The 24,943-nt window shown below is 43.8% G+C and overlaps 1 protein-coding gene across 4 annotated transcripts in view; it reads right to left on the bottom strand.

Moving 5' to 3' along the window:
- The window catches only part of LOC147453867 (uncharacterized), an 81,121-nt gene that overhangs the window by 33,994 nt on the left and 22,184 nt on the right, over nucleotides 1-24,943 (bottom strand). For all 4 annotated transcript variants that reach the window (XM_086515931.1, XM_086515932.1, XM_086515930.1 and 1 more), the window contains 4 exons: nucleotides 11,749-11,831; nucleotides 10,772-11,491; nucleotides 10,654-10,690; nucleotides 10,497-10,560 (listed from right to left, as the gene is read on the bottom strand). In XM_086515931.1, coding sequence (XP_086372057.1) covers nucleotides 10,497-10,560; nucleotides 10,654-10,690; nucleotides 10,772-11,491; nucleotides 11,749-11,831 — 904 coding nt within the window. The remainder of the gene's footprint in view (nucleotides 1-10,496; nucleotides 10,561-10,653; nucleotides 10,691-10,771; nucleotides 11,492-11,748; nucleotides 11,832-24,943) is intronic.

Genomic DNA, 24,943 nt, shown 5'->3' on the forward strand with positions numbered 1-24,943 from the left:
AAATTGAGCTGGCTGTTTTTAGCAGCTTTTGGAAGTCGATTGCTTTGGGGAACTTTGCTTTTGAGTTTGAAGCTTTTGGGGCTCTGCTTTTAGCATCCCTTGTAACCTTTATAATGAACCCAAGGGGGCTCACTCTACAGAGCATCTGGACACAGAGTCTGAGAGCGAGTCACCCGCGGGAGTTGTACTTTGCTCAAAGATTCATATAAAAAGAAATACCGAAGGGGCGCCAATCATTGGGGCCAATACCTCTAGAGGGGCACGGAACTACGCCGGGCCGTGTCATCTTATATAAATTGTTTTGAAGTGAATCTCTGCTGTGTCGCGGTAGAATCTAGACTTGGGGTGTCCAAGTTTGTTACACTATCGTCACCTGCGTTTTCAGCCCTTCATTCCTCTTGCATTGGGAGACAAATCAGCCTCAAATCTACCCCTTGGTGGCCATCAGCAACCCCACATTGGGAAGGAGAAAAAGGTGCATCAAATCAGCTCCGGATGTGCTTCATCTTGAAGAGTTCCTACCACGAGGACGTGGCAACTGTTAACTATGTCATGAGGACGTGGCAATTGCTAACCTTAGTTGTTTGTTTCTTTCCAATGATTTTTGTTTTATTTTTGAGACTCTCTTTTTGAAGTTGCAAATGGTCGGACATTGTATGGCCAATGTGAACGGTAGTTTCACCTATAGACAGTGAGGTTATCACCCTCACTGGTTATCACCCTCACCGTACAGGTACGTTTTCAGCGCTGGTTATGCGCTGAATTTTGACTGTTTCAGCCATATGGATGCCAGAATTATTGGGAACAGTGCCCCACTGTTAGAGGAACTGTTTAGGGCTGAAAACATGGCAAAAACCAGTAAATACAGCATGCTGAATTTACTGTTTTTGGGCAGAAATCAGAGGGTTTATGTCAGTGGAAGTGAGTTCCAGCAAGGGAATTGGTTTCGGGCAAGTTTTGGGGCTGTTATGCTGCCGAAATTTTGCCAACAGGTGGTATCTAGCTGGATACAGGTAAAGAATTCCCAAGACTCTTCTTGTAAGTTACCCTCTTAAAGAATAAAGAAATACCGAAAGGGGCACCAATTTTGGGGCCTATAGGTTGTCGGCGTCTACTCGGAGCATTCTAGCTTCCGAGTCGTGTGTGTGCTTTGAGTGTTAATCCCGTCGCAGGTTACCTTTCCAAAGTTCTCTCTGTGTGTGTCTAAAGTAAAGAATTTCGGGTGAAAGCCAAAGTCCACCGCCCTACGGGCCAGTTTCAGTTGCCGCGGTGACATTCCCCATTCGAGTCAATACAGACTCCACTTGAGGTATTGCATGTGTGTACATTCCATTTACACAATCAAAAGCAAATACCACCTAAGCAACGGTGTGCGGAGCCCTTGAGAGGGTTGGTTGGGACCCCATCAGGTGTCATTCTCCTCCTCCTCCTCCTCCTCTCTCTCTCTCTCTCTCTCTCTCTCTCTCTCTCTCTCTCTCTCTCTCTCTCTCTCTGCACATCTCTACCTCTCTTTCTCATCCCCTCTCTCTATTGAAATAAAAGGAACCATCATTCATGCTAAGAAGCAATCATTAACGCAAGGAATTGTGGAAGTGTAAAACCTAGATCTTCTGTCACAAAGTGATGACGTGGCTACCGAGAGCAGATGCCAGAAACCCTAAAACCTGCAAACCCTAATTTCTGCCAGAAACCCTAATTTCTGGAAACCCTAACCCTAACTGCTGGCTGAAACCCTAAATCTGGCGGCAGATATGCCACGTGGCAGCAGTACAGATTTTCGGATTTCACGGCGCTGAAATCCCAGCTTTTGGCGACGCAATTTGGGCATGGAAGAGAGAGAGAGAGAGAGAGAGAGAGAGAGAGAGAGAGAGAGAGAGAGAGAGAGAGAGAGAGAGAGTCCATTGCTTTATTTTAATGAAAGCCCTAAAGAGGGTTTGAGAGAGAAACAGAGTCTGCTTTATTTTTGAAGCTTTTGGGGCTCTGCTTTTGGGCATCCCTTGTAAACTTTAAATAAGTGGTTTAGGGCTCACTCTGCAGAGCATCTGGACGCAGAGTCTGAGAGTGAAACCCTAACCGCTCTCTTGTACTTTGAAGATTGATTAATACATAAAGAAATACCGAAAGGGGCGCTAGTCTTTGGGGCCAATATCTCTAGGCACGGAAGTCCGCCAAGCCAGTGCAAATCTATTGTGATCTGTGAATTGTTTAGAAGTGGTTATTTGGTGCTCTCGTGATTGATTCTTGACTTGGAGTGTCCAAGTCTGTTACAATGGTATCAAAGCACGGCCGATTTCTCTTCTACGGGAAATCCAATCCCCAATTTTTCTTTCCGTGGCACCTATGGCTTCACGCAAGGATCAGTCGACTCCCTCTACATCTGGAGATGCAGGCAGGGATCACAACGAAGATTCCGGCAGAGAGTATGGCCTACCTCGGCCTACTCAGGCGAAGCAACGAGAGATGAAGCGTCATCAATTGATCGGCGATGCAACAAGATGATGCTCGATTTTGCGAAGGATAAGAAATTGGCAAAATATATGAGCGAGACTTCTTTTCAGGAAGTGCATGCGCAGTGGCAAAAAACCACTACACCACCCCCGAAACCCGCTCTCAAGAAACCTTCTGATCACAAGCAATATTCAGAGAAGGAATTAGAAGAGGTGGTTGATGCACGGATTGCTCAGCTTTTGACGCACAAAAGAAAGCCAAAAAGCACGGAGAAGAAAGGCACTAACTTCCCAGGTTATTTGGGTCGTCAATCGACATTTGACAAAGCAAAGAAACAGAAGAAACGTGTTCACTTTGAAGGAGTACCCAGTTCTTCTTTTTCTTCTTCTTCTTCTGACAGTTCTTCTAGCTCTTCAGATTCGAGCGAAGAAGACAGAAAAGGCAAAAAGCGAAGCAAGAAACAACGCTTCGGAAAGGGCAAGAAAAAGGCAAAGAAGCCTAAATCTCGCCGAGTGACTGACAGTTCTACGGAGGACTCGTCTACAGACAGTTCAGACTCCGATGACAGAAACTTTTATGCGAACAAGAAGAATTTTTATAAAGCCAACCAATATGACTTTCTGGAAGATAAAAGCAAGAAAGTCCGAGAGTTTAAGGAAGGTGGACAGTCGATCAAATTTGACACTTTTTCAAGATACTCAGATGCTTCGAAGGCTTTGTCTTTTATACAGCAGTTTGACATCGCTTTCGCGGAAGGACGCTACTCAAAGCACTCCAAGATTCGGAGAGCTGCCTCTTACTTTAAGGGGAATGCTGGAACTTGGTTTTCCACGCTTCTTTTAAACAAGACTGCGCCAGTTAATGGTTGAAATTTAAGAAGCTTTTTTTTTCTTCTTGGTTGACGCAAGAGTATGAACGCGATATACGAGCTGCTTGGAACCATCTTCGCATGACCAAGAGAGATACAATAAATGCTTACTGTGAGAGATTCTGGAGCTCTTTTCTACCCGCCTCTTCATTCAAGAAGATCTCGTTCAGAGAACAGATTGAGCGGTTCACCTTGGGTCTACCTACAGAGATCCGAGATCTCTGCTTGGAACAGAAGTCAGCTTCTATTCATGAGTTGATCAATCATGCGAAACGGGGCTTTGCCATTCACTCTGGCAGTCTGACCTACCCCACCGATGGGGTCATGACACAACGAGCCGAACAGACTTCAGCGAATGAAAGTAGAAAGAGAAAGAGCAACCCAGAAAAGAAGGATGCACGACCCAAGCTTACTCCCGAGGAGAGATCTCGCTTCATCAAGGAGGGGAAGTGCTTTGGATGCGGGGAACATGGACATATCTCCGCAAAGTGCCCTAACAAGGCACCGAATGAACAAGATGAAGATAGGCCAGAAAGTTCTAAAGCAGCTGAGAGACGTGGTAGAAAAGGCAAATAAAAAGCAGAACTAGTACCACATGGCGTGGGACCTGAACCGAATCAAATGATTGAAAGTACAAACTTTGCCACTTGTGGGGCAAAGTGAAGGATCAGAAAGCTCTTTTGAAGGAGCCAAGGCCAACTTTTTTTCACTTGGAATTGGTGGCTCGATTTGGAATTATGCCCGACAGGTTGAGGCCACAGGCGGAGGTAGTTTGAGTGGCACCCGGACGGGATGTTGCCATTACACTGAACATTGGCAAACTTCGTTTGCAATGACAGGGGTGTTCAGGGCACCCGAGTGACGTTCTACTCGAAATCCCTTGGTTCCACAAGAACTACGCCATGGTTGACTACCGGGCAGAGAAAGCGACTTTGACAAATGAAGGGATCAGAGGTTGTACTTAATGAACTTCAGTTTCTTTACTCGTTCTTTTGGGAGAGTACTGAACGATGGATAAAGGTCGAATATGTTTTGACTTGACAAAAGAACGCCAAGATTTCTCTTTACACTCATGCCGATTGCTTTTTAGAGGGCCTGAAGATCATACCATTGATCTAATATCTGGAAGCACACCACCGAACTGGCCACCTTACCGTGTGAGCCGAGCACAGAATGAAGAGATTATGAACCAAGTGAAAGACCTCTTGGAAAAGGGTCTTGTCCAGCCGAGTACTTCACCGTATTGCTCTCCAGTGTTGTTGGTTTTGAAGAAAGACGGATCTTGGAGAATGTGCATCGATTTTAGAGCTCTCAACAAAATCACCATCGAGAACAGAATTCCGATTCCTAGGATCGATGATATAGTCGACAGATTACAGGGATTCTCGTGCTTTAGCAGAATTGATATGAAGAGTGGATATCATCAGATCAGAATTGCACGGGGAGACGTTTACAAGACAACTTTTCGGATGACTTTTGGGTTATTTGAGTTTTTGGTGATGCCTTTTGGCTTAACCAATGCCCCTGCGACATTTAACCGGATGATGGACAAGATTTTTCGAGAGTACAGGGTATTTGTTGGCACTTTCTTTGATGATATCATTGTTTTCTCCAAGAATGACGCAGAACACAGATCATTTGCTTCAGAGATACACTTTTTGGGACACATTGTCTCAGCAGTAGGAGTGCAAATGGATCCAGCCAAGATAGACACTATACGTGATTGGCCCGATTTGAAGAATGTCCATGAAGTTAGAAGCTTCTTGGGATTGTGTTCATACTACAGGCGGTTCATTCGAAAGTTTGCAAAGGTTGCTTCCCCTTTGCATATCTTGACACAGGAGTCCCTTTCTCGTGTGGACCCACAGAGGTGAATGCCTTTCAGACATTGAAAAAGAAATTAACTACGGGATCAGTTTTGACTTTGTCGGACTTGCAGAAGTCATTTGAAGTATATTGTGATGCTTGTGGTCGTAGTCTGGGTGCGGTCTTAATGCAAGAAGGCCATGTCATTGCTTATGAGAGCCAATTGTTCTCAAGGCCGGAAATAACAGCACAGATGAGAAAGAGCTTTTGGCGGTTATCCATGGTCTTACTCGGTAGCGGCATTACCTACTCGGAGCAGATTTTACTGTCTTTACAGACCATCAGAGTTTGCGCTACTTCTTGTCACAGAAGCAGCTTTCGGAAAAGCAGATGCGGTGGGCGAACATCTTGTCACAGTTTCACTTCCAGATTCTCCATGTACAGGGACAGAAGAATGTGGTGGCAGATGCTTTGTCTCGAAAACCGTTGGTTCTAGCGATTTCCGCGATACATCATAGGAGCTTCGAGGATATGGTCGACCAGTATGCCACAGATACAGATTTTGCAGACGTTTTCACACGGATGCGGGATGGGGAGACAGTAGCAGGATACTCCATTCGGGAAGGATACTTGATGAGAAAAAAACCATGTTGTGCGTTACACAGCCGTTGAGGGAAAAGGTTATGACTAAATGCCACTGTCCACCTTTTACGGGTCACCGCGGCATTGCTACCACCATGAAAGGGGTAGAGAGATACTGCTTTTGGTCGAGACTCAAAAAGGATGTGGAAGAGTTTGTGCGCAGTTGCTTAGTATGCCAGAAGGTCAAGTTTGACAGGCATAAGGCACAGGGATTGTTACAGCCTTTACCCATACCCACCCGCCCCTGGGAAAGTATTGCAATGGATTTCATTTTTGATCTCCCAAGAACACAGAGTGGTCACGATGGTATCTAGACTGTTATTGACAGATTTAGCAAACAGGCTCATTTCATTCCAGTGAAGAAAACAGTCAAGCTGGATCACTTCGCGAGACTGTTTGTGGCCCAGATCTTCTGATTACATGGCATGCTTGAGACGATTGTCTCCGACAGAGACCCCAGATTTACGAGTTTGTTTTGGAAGGCAATTTGGGAGAACATTCGCACGCGGTTGCAGTTCTCGCCATCGTTCCACCCATAGACTGATGGCAATCTGAGATTGCAAATTCAGTGGTTCTAGATTTATTGAAGTCTTATATCTCAGATCAGAAGACTCAATGGAAAAGGTACTTACCTTTGGTGGAATTTGCCTACAATAACACGATACACTCTTCGACGGGGAAGACGCCATTTGAGATTGTTGAAGGTGCTGCGAAGGTTCCACCCTTCCTAAGCACGAAAGATAAGATTTTTGAAGCGGATGAATATACATGAGACTTAGATACGGCTTTTGCCAAGGTTCGCGAGACTTTGCAGAAGTCTCAAGAATGAGAGAAAAAGGCAGTGGATCGCCATCATCGCAACTTGAAATTGAAGGAGGATGATTGGGTGCTCTTACGTTTTGAGAAGGCACGCCTGAGAAAGAAAAAGGGAAAGGAGAGGCTTTTTCCAAAGCTTAGTATGCAATACTACGGACCTTTCCAAATCTCTGAAAAGATAAATGATGTCTCCTTCCGACTGAAACTGCCCGACACTTGGAGGATTCACAATGCATTTCATGTGAGTCTCTTGAAACCTTCCAAAGGTGATGTGACCGAGGATGGGGAGCCTGATGAGCAACCCGAAGTGGAAGAAAACGAGGAGATCCTTGTTCCTAAACAGATTTTGGCACATAAGGATACAAAGAAAGGTAAAGTCCGAAGGCGGTTCTTGGTTAAGTTCAAGAACTATCCTGCATTGGATGCGAAGTGGATGGAGGGGGAGGACCTAGTAGATACTCCTCGGATTGTGAAACTTTACCTCGATGCTTTTGGTTTAGCCTAGTCTACTCCAAATGGAACCCAGAATTCAGCTTGGCCGGAGATCTGGTGTAGTGGGATGCACAAGAGGGGAGTCACTCCGCTCCTTTGTCAACAGATGCCTTGATTTTGATACTAAAGTCATTGATGTCTCTTTGAGCTTCAAGGATACTGAGAGCTGACAGTATTCTGCTGGATGACTTTATGAAATGGAATTCCTGATTATGATACTGATTTGTTCTTGACTTCTTTTAAGTGCAGGAACTGATAGACGAAATGACTGCAACATTTTGGTCTGATTGATCTTGAATAGACATGGTTGCAATAGGGGTTAGTCAATCGGACATCGATGAGGTCTCGATTGGATCTAGATGCGATTGCTAGCTACATTGCCGATAAATCATGGTCTAAGATCCGAATGAATCTTGAATGTCATGTGACGTGCTCTGATGTCGTGTGATGTGACTGTCGATTGGTACATGTGCTAGATGTGTGTTCCTAGTACGTAGGTACTAACAGTCAGTGTCTGCTAAGACGGTTTATGGCCTCTGTCTGTTTTGCAAGCGTAATTGAGGGCGATTACAATGCTTTCAAGAGGGGGGTATGTCACAAAGTGATGACGTGGCTACCGAGAGCAAATGCCAGAAACCCTAAAACCGCAAACCCTAATTTCTGCCAGAAACCCTAATTTGCAGAAACCCTAATTTCTGGAAACCTTAACCCTAACTTCTGGCTGAAACCCTAAATGTGGCTGAAACCCTAAATCTGGCAGCAGATATGCCACGTGGCAGCAATACGGATTTCCGGATTTTACGGCGCTGAAATCCCAGCTTTTGGCGACGCAATTTGGGCATGGAAGAGAGAGAGAGAGAGAGAGAGAGAGAGAGAGAGAGAGAGAGAGAGAGAGAGAGAGAGTCCATTGCTTTATTTGAATGAAAGCCCTAAAGAGGGTTTGAGAGAGAAACAAGGTCTGCTTTATTTTTGAAGCTTTTGGGGCTCTGCTTTTGGGCATCCCTTGTAAACTTTAAATAAGTGGTTTAGGGCTCACTCTGCAGAGCATCTGGACGCAGAGTCTGAGAGTGAAACCCTAACCGCTCTCTTGTACTTTGAAGATTGATTAATACATAAAGAAATACCGAAAGGGGCGCCAGTCTTAGGGCCATATCTCTAGGCACGGAACTCCGCAGGGCCAGTGCAAATCTATTGTGATCTGTGAATTGTTTTGAAGTGGTTATTTGGTGCTGTCGTGATTGATTCTTGACTTGGAGTGTCCAAGTCTGTTACATCTTCTCCATTTCAATTCCGTTGCACCTAACAACTTTTTTGGTGCCTTAAATGACCTCATAAGGAGCTTTGCCTGTAGAAGATTGAGTAGTTTTAGAAACCAACATCTAGACATGTCGTGATGCTACATCTATCATAATCCTTCTTTATTGCCAGTTCCATATTTGTTAGCCCTCCCCGGATCCATCCTGCACACGTGACATGATGCAAGCCAAACTCACACCTGGACAAAGTAATGAGCAGACATCAAGCTCACCTCTTAGCTATAGAGCCAATACTGGCTCACCCTTGAGCCTGGGAGTGTGCAGCCAAGTGGGCTAGCCTCTGCCACAAGGGCTAGTGTCCCGTACCACCAAGCCCACACCAGTATAGGTGTGCAGGTAGAGCTGCCTAGGGCCTAGAGTCCAAGTGTGGTGATCACACAAGGGCTAGTGTCCCATACCACCAAGCCCACACTAGTACGGATGTGTGGGTAGAGCTGTCTAGGGCCTAGAGCCCAAGTGTGGTGGTCACACAAGATGTCTCACAAATGAGACTCAAGTCCTATTTATAAGACTTCATAACCAAGGGCCAGGTTCACACTGGCCGGACATATTGCAGGCGCGCATCCTGATGTCTGGGGACGTAACAGTATCTCCGTTGCTTTCATCAAAAAGGTTTTTCATTTGTGAATAGTCCCTCATCTTTTTGCACCTGCCCTTGGTTTGGACATTTGGCAACCAATTAATCAAAACTACTTGCCATCTCTGCCAATTCATACAAAACAAAGTGCCCATTCTTTCCAACTTGTCTTCATATTAACTCAAAATGGTCCCAAGAAGGTAGGTTCTAATTCTCTTTTGATGGACATGTAGAGCTTGTCCGCAAGTTCATCAAACTGAAAACAACTTTCCCCATGAGAGGGGAACTCCGCTCCACTGTGTCTTCAGTAAAAAGGGTTCTTTCAAGTTCTGTTTGCTGTTTCAGTTCAGGTTTTGAGTTGCTGCAGTGATTTTAGCGCTTGTTGAAGTGGCCAGGTGGTAACAATTGCCGTATTTACTAACTTTCTAATTGAGGATGAAAACTTTGATTGAAGAGGGTTGCATGTAACAAATTTGAAATTTGAAGGAGAGCCTGATCACCCTTTCATCCTCGTCTCTATACTTCTCTCTCTAAATGCTTCTCTCTTTTGCAAGTTTCCTCTCTGGAATTAATGCTATCCGGCTTCCCTGTGGCTGATTTTCTCTCCTTTGATTTGGTTTTCCTAAACATAGCACTGGCTGATTTTCCTCCCTACGTGCTTTTTCTGGTAACGCTGCTGGATCTCTGCTTTTACTATTTAGTTCGTTGTGCCAACTTATAGGGCTGATCTGTGCTGTTGTCTGGCTGCTATTCTTGCAGAACAGGGCAGGGGGGGCTCTTTATATGAATCATCAGCATGTTAAGATCACAATGCTAAGCCTGAGTCCTCCCCTCTTGTATCCAGCTGCTGTGGGATAAAAAACAATTCCTCATTCGTGGAGTGTTCTTTGTTCTTGAGTTTTGCTGCAGGAAGCCTGAGTGGAGCTATTCTCACCTCAATGTTTTCAGGTACACTCCTCATACCAGTAATTTTTAGCCGTCTTAGTGGCATGGCACTATGCCTCTTGTACGTTTTCAAGTTTCTGAGAATCCCATAGGATGAGACCAATAGGGTGGCCTATGGATTACTCTTGCATGCAACAATACAATTATGTTATTCATTAAGAGAGAAGATCAATTAATAAAATAGCATGGAAGAAGCGCGGGTATGGATATATTAAAATGACCAAAAAAAAGTTCGAACTTGTTCTCGTCACGAGTTTCAAGCACAGTGCTCGATTATTCAGTGAAGAACACTCCGTTGTGAATGTGTTGTAGCAAAGAGATTTCTCATTTAACATCTCCTACTTTCCATTATGAGCCAGAATGGCTCCACATTCAGCAATACAACGAGCTTTGCTAGCTGTAATGAATGCAATGGACCTATTTGGGGACTGGATATTATTTAGTAAGGGTTTTGACATCACCATACTACTTCATGAATCAAAGGTAATATGTCTCATCAACATTGTATTGAAGCTGAAGCAGGGTTGATGTGCACTAGTCTACTTTTCACAGATGCTTTGTTTTAATTGCAGAGGTGAGTGGCAACCTGGGCTCCAGATTGCAAGCAGATAAGAGCAGGGGTCATCTTTTTCACGAGCATCAACTTCTACCTGTTTGAAATGCCCAAAACACACAAATGTTAGCAGTCTGTCGAGCTCAAACTCCAAAATCTGAGCCAAATTAGCGAAGACATATCATCTCACCATCTTCAAAAGTGAGTGATCATCAGGAAGCTCATACCTGCAGCGCAAAGCTTCAGAACTTACAGAACAACTGAAACAAGGGCTCTAGTTCGCAAACATGGAGATATAACGAACTTACACATAATGTACAGTGCGTAGGCGACCAACACTCTTAAGTTTTGGGGCAGGAATTTGTGCTGCTTCAGGCACAGGTACAATGGCATTTTGAGCTACTTCCACCACGAGATCGGTAGAGTAATCACACCTTTCAGACGTGCTATTACAGCTGACAATGGACTGAGAATTACAGCAAGGCATCCTTGAAGGGAAATCCGTATCGCTGGTTTGGTGTGGTGTAGAACAAAGGTCTTTGGCCAAAAGTGAAGGGAACTGGGCACAAGGTGTATGCATGATATTTAAATCGACGCTCTTTGTACCATCCATAAAGCTATTTGATACATGGGATTGACTTCTATAGTTTGCAAAATCATTGTCACGTAATAATTCTGGGCAATAGTCACGATCAGTATCATAATAATACATGGGTTTTCCCATATCTTCTATATCCATGATATCTTCTTCAAAATTTTGCTCTGGCGAGGCTGGTTCCTCCACTTTATAGAAGGACCCAAACAGTGGTGATTGATTATTATACAAAAGTGCTGAGAAGCTGTCTATTTCTGAAACGATCGGCCCCTCCATGGAAAGGCATAACTCTAGAGGCTCACCCTGTCGATACTCTAATAGCGATGGTTTTACTACATCCATGCCCAAGATTGGCAGTCCTTTTGATGCTCCACCTGAGAAAATTCTGTTACGTGGATCTGCCATCTCTGGACCGGTCAAAAGAGGTTTTGCACTGCAAAAACAAAATGTGCTCCTTTCTGAGAAACGCATGTCTTCTGTGACTATTCCAGATATATATCTTCATATGGTCAGAAAGGTCTGAACATACGAAATATAAGAGGGGCTAAAACACTTGCATATATCACACAATAACAAGACGCACATATAACGTAAAAGACAAGAGATTTGACATGTTTTACATGTATGTGTTGACTCTTTTCACACATGTATCATTGCTAGAACAAATCAGCTTTTGTCTAGAAAACATACCTTGCATAGGCACTTGCAAAGTGCCTACATTCTGTTCGCATTGGACATGCATTGCAGTTTGGTTTACTTTTTGTGCAAAACACCTGTTGCATGGAGTTCAAGAGAGATGTTATAACTTGTGCATTGTTTTCAAACTTCTTTAAACATTTACATATGTGCATACCTACCACACATACACATCTGCACACTTGTACACACCACATACACACACTTTTTTTTAAGTGTAACTAACTTTTCATTGACTACAATAATGCACAAGACATGATCGCCCAACATAGGTGAACCCACACCAGAAAACTAGAAATGATTAATAGAAAACCTCGAACTGCTGAAGTGAAATGTCTCCTAAATGGAAAAAATCTATTGGAGGAGCTGAGTACGAAAGTATGGGTAGGGTAAAGCTAAATAATTTCTGCTATGGCAAAAAGCCTGCTGAAGTTAACAGCGTGTATGATACCATCTACCATAAACATGTACAATCATTTGCATACGAGCAACAAAGATACGCCAAGCAAAATCACAATCCTCATAAATTTTTAGTGACAGCTGAACGAACCATTGCAAAAAAGGAATGGTTATGTGGATAGCTGTCGTTAACAAGAAGCAACCGTTTATGAGACAACGGCAACGGTAGATACGCCAAAATCTAAAGATAACCACAGAGGACCATCATGAAAATTTGACAGAGCAAATGCTACCAGACAAGAGTAGGCATCATATTGATGTGCATTCAGCAAATCGATCCACCCAGGCAAAGTAATCATGCTCTGCATTATCATGAAATTTAAAACCACGAAGAGGAGGCGTAAGTGTCTCCCAAAGATCAGATGCAGGTAAACCGCAAGCAAACACTTCCAAAGATTTGGGGACCCTCATTGGACCATCATGGCAGATCTGGTAGCACTGATGGATGGAGATGTATGGAGAGGCCTTTAGTCTCTATGATCTCTCAGATGATTCGGGCTAAGGCCTCAGTGCCACATGAGATTATTCAAGCCAAGCTAGCTGCCCCCCCTCTCGTGGTCCAGGCACTTACTAGATCAGTATCCTCCATGCACAGTTTAAGGGACCTCCCCAATGACAGATATGCTCGGCTAGCCCTTGAGATGCAGGTAAACCGCAAGCAAACACTTCCAAAGATTTGGGAACCCTCATTGGACCATCATGGCAGATCTGGTAGCACTGATGGATGGAGATGTATGGAGAGGCCTTTAGTCTCTATGATCTCTCGGATGATTCGAGCTAAGGCCTCAGTACCACATGAGATTATTCAAGCCAAGCTAGCTGCCCCCCCTCTCTGGTCCAGGCACTTACTAGATCAGTATCCTTCATGCACAGTATGAGGGACCTCCCCAATGACAGATATGCTCGGCTAGCCCTTGAGTCATCCCGACAGCTAGCACTACAGGTGGATACAGCATGTTGGTATGGGCAGATGACATCACGGTTTCAGTCACATGGTTTCACCATGGATAGACTGCCTCCGTTCTAGTACTCCTTGGATGCACGCTCCCTATCTCTCACACGTACAGAGATCACTCAACTCATACATCAGGATCTAATTCAGCTAGACACCAGGAGCACATGGATACAGCCGACACGGGAGTTGGGCATGAAGATGGCATTTTTATAGAGAGGATATTCTCTAACTAGCAGATAATGGATATTAGATCGAACCAGCCTATATGGACATTCATTTATCCCATGAAATACGATGTGCTATTGGTCAGATGCGCCATCATCACATCAGTTACAGAATGAGACTGGCATATTCACGAGAGTACCAGTAGAGGCCAGGATTCGCCAGCTGTGTCACATAGAGCCAAAGACAAAGTTATATCACATTTGTCATCGTCCGGTATACTATGAGATACGAGGCCGCTTTCATTGTCTATTCAGAGAGGGCTTTGGACCGTTGGCTAGAGTCTTGAGATATCAGGATCAAAGATACCTCCAATTGTTTTTGCTAGAGCTTCGCAGACACAGGGAGAAATGAAATGAAATGAAATGTTATATTAACGTCTTCAAAAGGCCAAAATGACCTATGAGACCAATCAGTTACAAAATAGTGAATCTAATACCATGTCTGGGCACAAAAGAACTAGAAAAGAACTAGAAGTGGAACAAAATACTACTACTACTACTACAATCTAAAACTACGTGGGTGTAGCAGCTGATACAATAGGTACCCGGTGAACTGGATGTAACAGTGTGTGAAACAAAGATGGAAGAAATGGTGAGGATCCATCCTCATCTGCACTCTGGATGTCGAGAGAGTATGGCTCGAATCTTCTGTTGTAGTCTCCGTCGATGCTGTGTAGCTCCTCTCCTCAGTCGCGGTCGTCTGTATCTCTGTAGCTCCAATGCTCGGTCGATGAGAGTGCCAGTAGTGGTCGAATGAGTGTGGGACGAGCTCTGCAGTGGTGGCTGCTCCTCTGGCTGTCCCATATCTAGTGAAAAGAAATCTGTAATGTGTCTCTGGGACTGCCTCTCTCTAGCTCTCCCCAGTAAAGTGTCTCTACACCTGTGTAACTCAAGTAGATATAGTCCAAGACATCTCTGATCCTCATAACTCATGACCCTAGATAGAGGACCAAAACCCTCTCTGAATAAGCAGTGGAAATGCCCCCGTATCTCATAGAACACTGTGCAATGACATATGTAGTGCAACTCTGTCTCTGGCTCTCTCTGGCATAATCGGCATATCCTGCTGTCTGCTGGTATCCCTCTGAATCTACCAGTCTCAATCTCGAGCTGATGTGAGGATGTGCGTATCTGACCAATGGCACAACGCAAACCATGAGACATATGTGTGTCCGTCTCTGAAGGAGATCAAGCAGTGGGAGACATTCACAGAGGGAGATCACTAACTTCTTGAGAGTAGGGACTCGACAGTCAGATGAGCAAGCTTCACAGCAGACTTCAGAGCCCACCTATACCAGAGGTTATATCTCACGTGTTGTGCCATTGATCATTGCTTAAATATTAATATAAATGTTACACTTATCAAGCCACCCTAATCCTAACAACTAGTATAAGAGCCATAAAAGTACTTAAACTTCTTATGCTTGTAGCATTCTAATTAGTCGTCTATTAATCACGTGTGGGGATGCCCTTGGAAGACCCAAGTGAGACTACCCTCCATGGCTAGTTAGTACTTGATTAGGAAAAACCTAATCACATAATCTAATAGGTGTTTTGCATGTTTGCATTTGCCAATAACCCCATGGATTAATTCTTCAATTAATGTAACATACTTGGACACTCCATGTCTAGAATCTACCACAACAAAGGAGAGCAAACTGAAAGAGCTGAACAAAACTAAGAGAGAGAGACGACACGACACGGAGTAGTTCCTCGCCCAAAGAGAGATTGGCCCCAAAGACTAGCGCCCTTTCAGGATCTCTTTATTATTAATGCTTCTCAAAGTACAATGTCCAAGGGTCCTCGTCTCATAAGTGCTTTCAAGCGTATCCGCCTGAAATTGAGGCCCTGGCACTTTATTTATAGGCCATGGGCCTTTCAAAGAAAGTATACATTAAAAGCTTCAAGTCTAAAAGCATCTAGGTCCCAAAAGCTAGCGCTAGGTCCCACTCATAAGAGAGGGGATTCGGCCTAAGACATCGTCGAGATGGGCGTCCGGTGTCCGGGCATACGTAGTGTGGACCAGGAGACAGAGAAACGGCCAGTGTGGCCGGCCACTATTATAAAAGGGAGGCCAAGGCCTCATTTGTAGTTATCGACCCCCACTAGCAGAGTGCCAGTGGTTAGCCCGTGAGGTTAGGAGAGTGCGTGAGGTCACCTCGAGGAGGTGAGGCCAGGTGGTATGGGACGCTCAGTCTTATAGGTGCATGCCTACGTCCTCTGACGTTGGCCAGCACGAGGTTGCTACCAGATGGTGGCTACGGTCGGGTGGTTCGTCCAACGCATGTCTGTAGGTGGTCCGTGTAGCTGGGAGATCCTCTCCGCGCGTTTGTTTCATGGTATTAGAGCCGGCTTGGCTACGAGAAGGACCACGTGCACACCTATAGATCGGTTCGAGTTGGATAACCTCAATTTCGCGTAATTTGAATGAATAATTGCTGAAATCGTTTGTTTTTCTTCTTGTAAGCATGTTTGCAGGTGAAAATTAGCGTTCTTTTACTGATTTTGGACAAAAATCAGCAATTTGACAGATGGAATGCTGAAAATTGGAAATTTTTCATTAGTTTTACTCATTTTCGATGAAAATCAGAGAGTTACTTATTAATTTGTTGATTTATGATTAAATTCAGTACACAATACTTTTTGTGCTCTTTGTATTCTTCTCCTGTGTGAAGCACAGAGAGAGACACAGAGAGAGAAAGAAAGAGCAGTAGCTCTCCTTCTCTATTGTCTATAGTGTGGAGCCGAGAGAGAGAGAGAGAGAATTATCTCTCTCGCGTTCTTGTTGTAATGTGGCAAGAGAGGCAAAAGAAATTTATACACGACCCAAGCTTACTCCTCAGGAGAGAGCTCGCTTCATCAGGGAAGGGAAGTGATTTGGATGCGGGGAAACTCGACATATCTCCGCGAAGTGCCCTAAAAAGGCACAGAAACAACAGAACGACAAGGACGACGAAAGGCCTGAGAGTTTGAGAGCAGCTGAGGAACGTGGACGAAAAGGCAAGATGAAAACAGGACTGGTTCCAAATTGCGTGGGTACCGATCCCAGCACGTTGGACAAGAGCACAGAACTTTGCCGAGCTTGGGGCAAAGTGAAAGACCAAGAAGCCCTTATTTCTTTGATGGAGGAGCCAAGGCCAACTTCATTTCACTGGAATTGGCGGCGCGGCTCGAGATCACTCCGGATCGGATGGGACCACTTGCGGAGGCAGTTCTAGCGGCACCCGGCAGGGACGTAGCCATTACACCTGTCATTCGCAAAATTCGGTTGCATTGTCAGGGGTATTTGGGGCATGAGGACTTTTACATAATGCCTTTGGAAGGTTGTGATGTCCTCTTGGGAATTCCCTGGTACCACAAGAACAACGCCGTGGTCGACTATCGAGTGAGGAAAGCGACATTGACCACAGAGAAGGGTAGAACCATTGTACTTGATATTAAACTTAAGGGCGAGTTTGTCCCTATTGTATCGGCTTCGGCCATTTCAAAGTTAATGAAATCCAGTCTGTTTGTTTACTCGATCTTTTTGAAAGAGTTGAGTGATGAGGATAGGACAAATATGTCTGAACTTGATAAAGAACGCAAAGATTTTCTCCACTCTCATGCCGATTGCTTCTGAGAAGCCTGCCAGGCGAGTTACCACTTGCTCGTCCTGGAGATCATACTATTGATCTGATACCTGGAAGCACACCACCGAACCGGCCACCTTACCGTGTGAGCCGAGCACAGAACGAAGAGATTATGAACCAAGTGAAAGACCTCTTGGAAAAGGGTCTTGTCCAACCTAGTACTTCACCGTATTGCTCTCCAGTGTTGTTGGTTTTGAAGAAAGACGGATCTTGGAGAATGTGCATCGATTATAGAGCTCTCAACAAAATCATCATCAAGAACAGATTTCCGATTCCTAGGATCGATGATATACTCCATAGATTACAGGGATGCTCGTGCTTTAGCAGGATTGATTTGAAGAGTGGATATCATCAGATCCGAATCGCGCCCGGAGACGTCTACAAGACGGACTTTCGGACAACTTTTGGGTTATTTGAGTTTTGGTGATGTCTTTTTGCCTAACCAATGCTCCTGCAACATTTAATCGGATGATGGACAGGAATTTTCGAGAGTACAAGCTATTTGTTGGCACTTTCTTTGACGATATCATTGTTTTCTCCAAGAATGAGGCAGAACATAGAGATCATCTGCTTCAAGTCTTTCAGGTATTATGAGATCACAAGTTAGTGATTAATGCGAAGAAAAGTGAATTTTTCCTATCAAAAATACACTTTTTTGGACACATTGTGTCAGCAGACAGGAGTGCAAATGGATCCGGCCAAGATAGAGACTATCCGTGATTGGCCCGATTTGAAGAATGTCCATGAAGTTAGAAGCTTCTTGGGACTGTGTTCGTACTCCAGGCGGTTCATTCGAAAGTTTGCAGAGGTTGCTTCCCCTTTGCATTTTTTGACACAGAAAGGAGTCCCTTTCTCGTGGGGACCCACACAGGTGATTGCCTTTCAGACATTGAAAGACAAATTGACTACGGGACCAGTTTTGACTTTGCCGGACTTGCAGAAGTCATTTGAAGTATATTGTGATGCTTGTGGTCGTAGTCTGGGTGCGGTCTTAATGCAAGAAGGCCATGTCATTGCTTACGAGAGCCGATTGTTCTCAAGGCCGGAATTGACAACATAGATTTATGAGAAAGAGCTTTTGGCGGTTATCCATGCTCTTACTCAGTGGCGGTACTACCTACTCGAAGCGGACTTTACTGTCTTTACCGACCATCAGAGTTTGCCCTATTTCTTGTCACAGAAGCAGCTATCGGGAAAGCAGATCCGGTGGGCGGACATCTTGTCAGAGTTTCACTTCCAGATTGTCCATGTTCAGGGACAGAAGAATTTGGTGGCAGATGCTTTGTCTCGGAACCTATTGGTTCTGGCTATTTCAGCGACACATCATAGGAGCTTCGAGGATATGGTCGACCAGTATGCCACAGATCCAGGTTTTGCAGACATTTTCACACGGATACGGGATGGGGAGACAATAGCAGGATATTCCATTCGGGATGACTACTTGATGAGGAAAACCATGTTGTGCATTGTAGACATGTAGTAGTATTAGTGTGTATACGCGCTTCACCAGGTGCACTTTTCTCCCACTGGGTTTTCCCCCTGGACATCCGGTGTGAAAGGACACCTTATCTCTTAGGGTTTCATATAAGCTTTGTAGCTCTGAGTTTATATATACTCTATTATTCTAATACAGAGAGACAGACTACAGAGCTCTCGTACGCAAGCTCTGCGTCTTCTCCTTCTCCATCTTCTTCCTACTCTAAGTTGCTATCTTCCTTCTGTTTCCTGTTTCATCATCTTCAACAATTGGTATCAGAGCAAGGTGATTTCCAAAGCCTCTACTTGCGTTTTCGCGTCCGCGCGCGCAATCGCAGTTTTCAGGCAGTTTTCGGAAAATTTGCTCGTGGGAGCATCCTCGACGTTCTGGGAGTATTCTAACCAGGCGACCTAGAGTTTTACCCCCCTTTTGAAGCCGTTCGAGCCCTCATAATTTTGTTCTGAGCAGCGTAGCAGAAGTTACTTTTCGGAGGCGTTTAGATCAAGAGGGTGTGCTTTTTGACAGATTTTCTTCAGGTAAACAGTTCTTTTGGGAAGCAGCTTGTCTTAGATTTGTGCTGAGATTTTGTGTAGAGTTTTGCTTACATTGGAGAGGAGATTTGTGAATCTCTTAGAGGTTCTTTTGCTCTCTTGTGTGCATCCACAGTATGGCTCAATCTACAGAGGAAGAGATTTTTGGTGCGTTTACATCCGAAGACAAATTGGATGGTACCAACTATTCTCTTTGGTCTTTTATGGCCAAAAATGTTTTGGTTGGTAAAGGATTGTGGGATTATGTATCTGGAGATGAAGTTCGTCCAGGTAGCATTGCACTTGCCACGCCTGGTCGTGGTGCAGCTGTTGGTACATGACCCTCACAAGTCACTCCAGAGCAAAAGAAATGGGATACTAAAGATGCACAAGCTATGGCTGTGATTGCCTTAACCATAAAGAAGACAATCACACCACATATCATATCTTGCAGAACTTCTGAGGATGCTTGGAACACTCTGCAAGCTATGTTTGGAGAAAGAAACGCTGCCAGAATAGAGTTTTTGAAGAAACAACTTGACAAAATACAGATGGACGAAGGTGACGATATCGTCGAGCATCTTACAAAAATCAGGGATCTTAAAGAGCAATTGCTTAGCATTGATGAAGTGATTCCAGAGAAGGACTTGGTTTCCAAAACACTCAATTCACTACCACCATCTTATTTGACTTTTCAGACTTCTTTGACTCTGTCTTTGCGAGCTAATCTTGAGCCTCTTCGTTTTGAAGAGTTAGTGGCTTTGCTATTGCAGGAGGATCAATCACGTAAGAACAAGTCTTTACAGGTGGATGATATGGATCATGCTCTTGTTGTACAAAACAAAAACAAGGGTAAAGAGAGTGCTCAACACTCCAAGTCTGGTGCAGGACAGTCTTCAGAGAAGTCTAAAGGTGATTCCGACAAGTCCAAGAAGAAAGGTAAATGTCACTACTGCAAGAAACCTGGTCACTACATTAGTGAGTGTAAAAAGCGAATTGCTAAAGAAAAGAAGAAAGAGTCAAGTTTGGTTGTTTCAGCTTCGGGTTATTCTTCTACAGCTAAAGAAGAGTCTGCAAACTTTGTGCAGGATTCTTATGCTTTCGTAGTATGTTCAGATTTTTCTGCTTACAGTGTTGCAGATTTTTCTGCTTACAGTGTTGACAAGACACAAATGATTTGGTACTTTGATAGTTGTGCATCCAGGCATATTACTTCAAGGAAGGATTTGTTTTGTTCATTGGATGCAGCTCCAGCAGGAAAGAAGGTGACATGTGCAAATAATGCTTCTTATCCAATCAAAGGCGTTGGTAAGATTTTGATTACCATTTCAGATGGTTCAGATTTATGCTTGCCAGATGTCTTATATGTTCCAGGGATCAAGAAGAATTTGTTGTTTGTATCCTCTCTTGCAAAAAATGGTCTTCGGGTCATTTTTGAGGATGACAGATGTGTTGTACGAGATCGAGAGAATGGTTATTCTCTTATCACTATAGGTACGCTGGAAAATGGACTATTTGTGCTAGATCGTTATGAAAAGCAAATTCAGGTATGTATTGCAGAAACAAAGACTCAGGCTATGCAGGATGCTGAGTTGTGGCATGCTAGATTTGGGCATGTTGGTTATGGTAGTTTGATGACTTTACAACGTCATAATATGGTGCATGATTTGTCTTTATTGGAGATGCCACCAAGACATGTATGTGAAGGTTGCGTTCTTGGAAAGATGCACAAATTTGCATTTTCGCAGGATGGTTCAGTTAGAGGGACACGAAAGTTGCAGCTTGTACACAGTGATGTATGTGGTCCTATGAGGACGCCATCTATAGGAAACAACCTTTATTTTGTGACCTTCATTGATGACTTTTCCAGGTTTTGTTGGGTGTATCCACTCAAAGCAAAGTCAGATGTGTTTGCAGTTTTTCAACATTATGTCGCCATGGTTGAAAATGAAACAGGTTGCAAAGTAGAGACTCTTCGTACCGATCGAGGAGGTGAATACATATCAGGTGCATTTAAGGATTTTTTGGGAAAGAAAGGCATTAAACACCAATGCACTATGCCATACACACCACAACAGAATGGTGTTGCAGAAAGGAAGAACAGGTCTTTAATGGAGACGCCTAGATGTATGCTCAAGGCTAAGAGTTTGCCTCATAAGCTATGGATGGAGGCAGTTGCTTGTGCAGCACATGTTTTGAACAGGTGTCCTACTCGTGCTTTGAAGACCATTACTCCATATGAAGCTTGGTATGACAGAAAACCTTCAGTCAATTATCTTCGTGTTTTTGGTTGTCTTGCTTATGCTCACATCCCTCAGCAGTTACGTGGGAAGCTTGATGATAAGGCAATCAAATGTATATTTGTGGGGTACAGTAGTGGAAGTAAAGGTTATAGACTTTACAATCCTGCTACAAACAAGATTTTTGAAAGTCGTGATGTAATTTTTGCAGAAACTACTGCTCAACCTATGGTTGCTTTTAATGTACCTCATATGCAGACACATGATGTATTTGAAGGTTTGCTTCCTTCTTTTGTGGAGAATCAAGAATCACAACAGGTTAATAATCTTGATCAATCTTTTGATCAGCATGTGACACCTCATGATGTAGAGGAAATTGTGCGTGAAGAGCAAGAAGTTCTCAGGGAAGAAAGAACCTTGCCTAAATGGGTTCAGAAAACTTTGCACGATAGCAAGTTGGATGCACCGTTGCCACGAAAAACACGTGCAGGTACTACTTTTGGCAGAGAGCAAGTAGATTTGGCTTGCTTTAGCACTCTTTGTGATGCAGATGAGCCTGATTCATTTGAACAAGCTTTAGAGTGTGTTCAGTGGAAAGATGCTATGCAGCAAGAAATTGATTCTATTCATAAGAATCATACATGGGATCTAGTGGACTTGCCTACAGGAAACAAAGTGGTACAAAGTGGGTTTTTAAGGTAAAAAGGAAACAAGATGGTACTGTTGACAGGTACAAAGCAAGGCTTGTAGCAAAAGGCTATGCGCAACAGAAAGGCATAGATTATGATGAAACCTTTGCTCCTACTTCTCGTGCGTCCACAGTTAGATCACTAGTTGCAATTGCTGCTCATCATGGTTGGAAAGTGCATCAGTTGGATATCAAAACTGCTTTTTTGAATGGTGATTTGCAGGAAGAAGTTTATGTAAGTCAACCAAGTGGTTTTGTTGTAAAAGGTCAAGAGCAAAAGGTATGTAGATTGTGTAAAGCTTTGTATGGTCTCAAACAAGCTCCAAGAGCATGGTATGAGAAGATACATACTTATTTGATTGGTCAGGGATTTCAGAATAGTCCAACAGAAAGTACTTTGTATGTCAAAAAGAGAGATGGAGTTCTCATTATGCTAACACTTTATGTGGATGATATGCTTCTTACAGGCAATACTGCAGATGAAATTGAAGCGTTTAAAGATGCTTTGAGAAAAACCTTTGAGATGTCTGATCTTGGTTTGCTACATTATTACTTGGGTATTCAGTTTGTGCAATCAGAGGATGGCATATACATGTTGCAGGCAAAATATTTGCATAAAATTTTGGACAAGTTTGGTATGCAAAATTGTAAACCAATCTCTACACCCGTAGAAACTAGATCAAAGTTGAGCATGCACGATGCTGGAGAACCTTTTGATGTACATACTTATGCAGCAGCGGTTGGTTGCTTGATATATTTGGCAGCCAACACTCGTCCAGACATTCAATTTGGGGTTTCACAAGCAAGCAGATTTATGCACAGCCCAGGTATGCATCATTGGCAGGCTGTGAAGCGCATACTTCGTTACCTTTCAGGTACCCCTAATCTTGTCATGTTCTTTCCAAGGGGGGATATGTATGGAAAGCACAGTTCTATGCAGCTTCTTGGTTACAGCGATTCAGATTGGGCTGGTGATTTTGACACACGACATTCCACAAGTGGCAATTTTTTTTTCTTGGGAAATGCATGTATATCTTGGCTAAGCAAGAAGCAACCCACAGTGGCTACATCAACTTGTGAAGCTGAGTACAGGGCAGCTTTCACGGCAACAGTTGATTGTGTATGGATACGCAGGTTATTGGCAGATCTTTGTGAGTGTCAACAGGCACCCACTACCATTTTCACTGACAGTCAGAGTGCTATGGCAGTTGCAATCCAGTATTTCATGCAAGAACAAAGCACATAGAGGTTCACTACCACTATGTCAGGGAAAGGCTACATGCAGGGGAGATCACACTAACTTACTGTCCTACACAGGATAAGATTGCAGATCTATTTACGAAGGCGTTATCACGAGAAAAGTTTGAAGCTTTCCGAAAAGCTTTGGGCTTACTCTCATACACATGATGATCTGCTACCTTGTACGGATTCACACTATCACTACAGGGGGGATTTGTAGACATGTAGTAGTGTTAGTGTGTATACGCGCTTCACCAGGGGCACTTTTCTCCCACTGGGTTTTTCCCCTTGGACATCCGGTGTGAAAGGACACCTTATCTCTTAGGGTTTCATATAAGCTTTGTAGCTCTGAGTTTATATATACTCTATTATTCTAATACAGAGAGACAGACTACAGAGATCTCGTACCCAGGTTCTGTGTCTTCTCCTTCTCCATCTTCTTCCTACTCTGAGTTGCTATCTTCTTTCTGTTTCCTGTTTCATCATCTTCAACATGCATTACACAGCCCTTGAGGGAAAAGGTTATGACTGAATGTCACTGTCTGCCTTTTATGGGTCACCGCGGCATTGCTACCACCATGAAAGGGGTAGAGAGATACTTCTTTTGGCCGAGACTCAAGAAGGATGTAGACGAGTTTCTGCGCAGTTGCTTGGTATGCCAGAAGGTCAAGTTTGACAGGCATAAAGCACAGGGATTGTTACAGCCTTTACCCATACCCACCCGCCCTTGGGAAAGTATTACAATGGATTTCATTTTTGATCTCTCGAGAACACAGAGTGGTCGCGATGGTATCTAGACTGTTATTGACAGATTTAGCAAACTGGCTCATTTCATTCCAGTAAAGAAAACAGTCAAGCCGGATCACTTAGCGAGACTGTTTGTGGCCCAGATTTTCAGATTACATGGCATGCCTGAGACGATTGTCTCCGACAGGGACCCGAGATTTACGGTTTGTTCTGGAAGGCAATTTGGGAGAACATTGTCACATGGTTGCAGTTCTCGTCATCTTTCCACCCGCAGACTGACAGGCAATCTAAGATTGCCAATTCAGTGGTTTTAGATTTATTGAAGTCTTATATCTCGGATTAGAAGACTCAATGGGAAAAGTATCTTCCTTTGGTGGAATTTGCCTACAACAACACGATACACTCTTGGATGGGGAAGGCGCCATTTGAGATTGTTGAAGATGTTGCGAAGCTTCCACTCTTCCTAAGCACAAAAGGTAAGATTTTTGAAGCTGATGAGTATACGCATGACTTAGACATGGCTTTTGCCAAGGTCCGCAAGGCTTTGCAGAAATCTCAATAACGATAGAAAAAGGCAGCGGATCACCATCGTCGCGATTTGATATCGAACGAGGATGATTGGGTGCTCTTACGTTTTGAGAAGGCACGCCTGAGAAAGAAAAAGGGAAAGGAGAGGCTTTTTCCAAAGCTTAGTGTGCGATACTACGGACCTTTCAAGATCTCTAAAAAGATCAATGATGTCTCCTTCCGACTGAAACTGCCTGACACTTGGAGGATTCACAATGCATTTCATGTAAGTCTCTTGAAACCTTTTAAAGGTGATGTGCCCGAAGATAAGGAGCCTGATGAGCAACCCGAAGTGGAGGAAAACGAGGAGATCCTTGTTCCTGAACAGATTTTGGCACATAAGGACAGAAAGAATAAGGGTAAAGTAAGAAGGCGGTTCTTGGTTAAATTCAAGAACTATCCTGCATTGGATGCGAAGTGGATGAAAGAGGAGG

This window comes from Adiantum capillus-veneris, chromosome 7 (assembly GCF_014529385.1).
Source record: "Adiantum capillus-veneris isolate H3 chromosome 7, ASM1452938v2, whole genome shotgun sequence".
NCBI classification, from domain to species: domain Eukaryota; kingdom Viridiplantae; phylum Streptophyta; class Polypodiopsida; order Polypodiales; family Pteridaceae; genus Adiantum; species Adiantum capillus-veneris.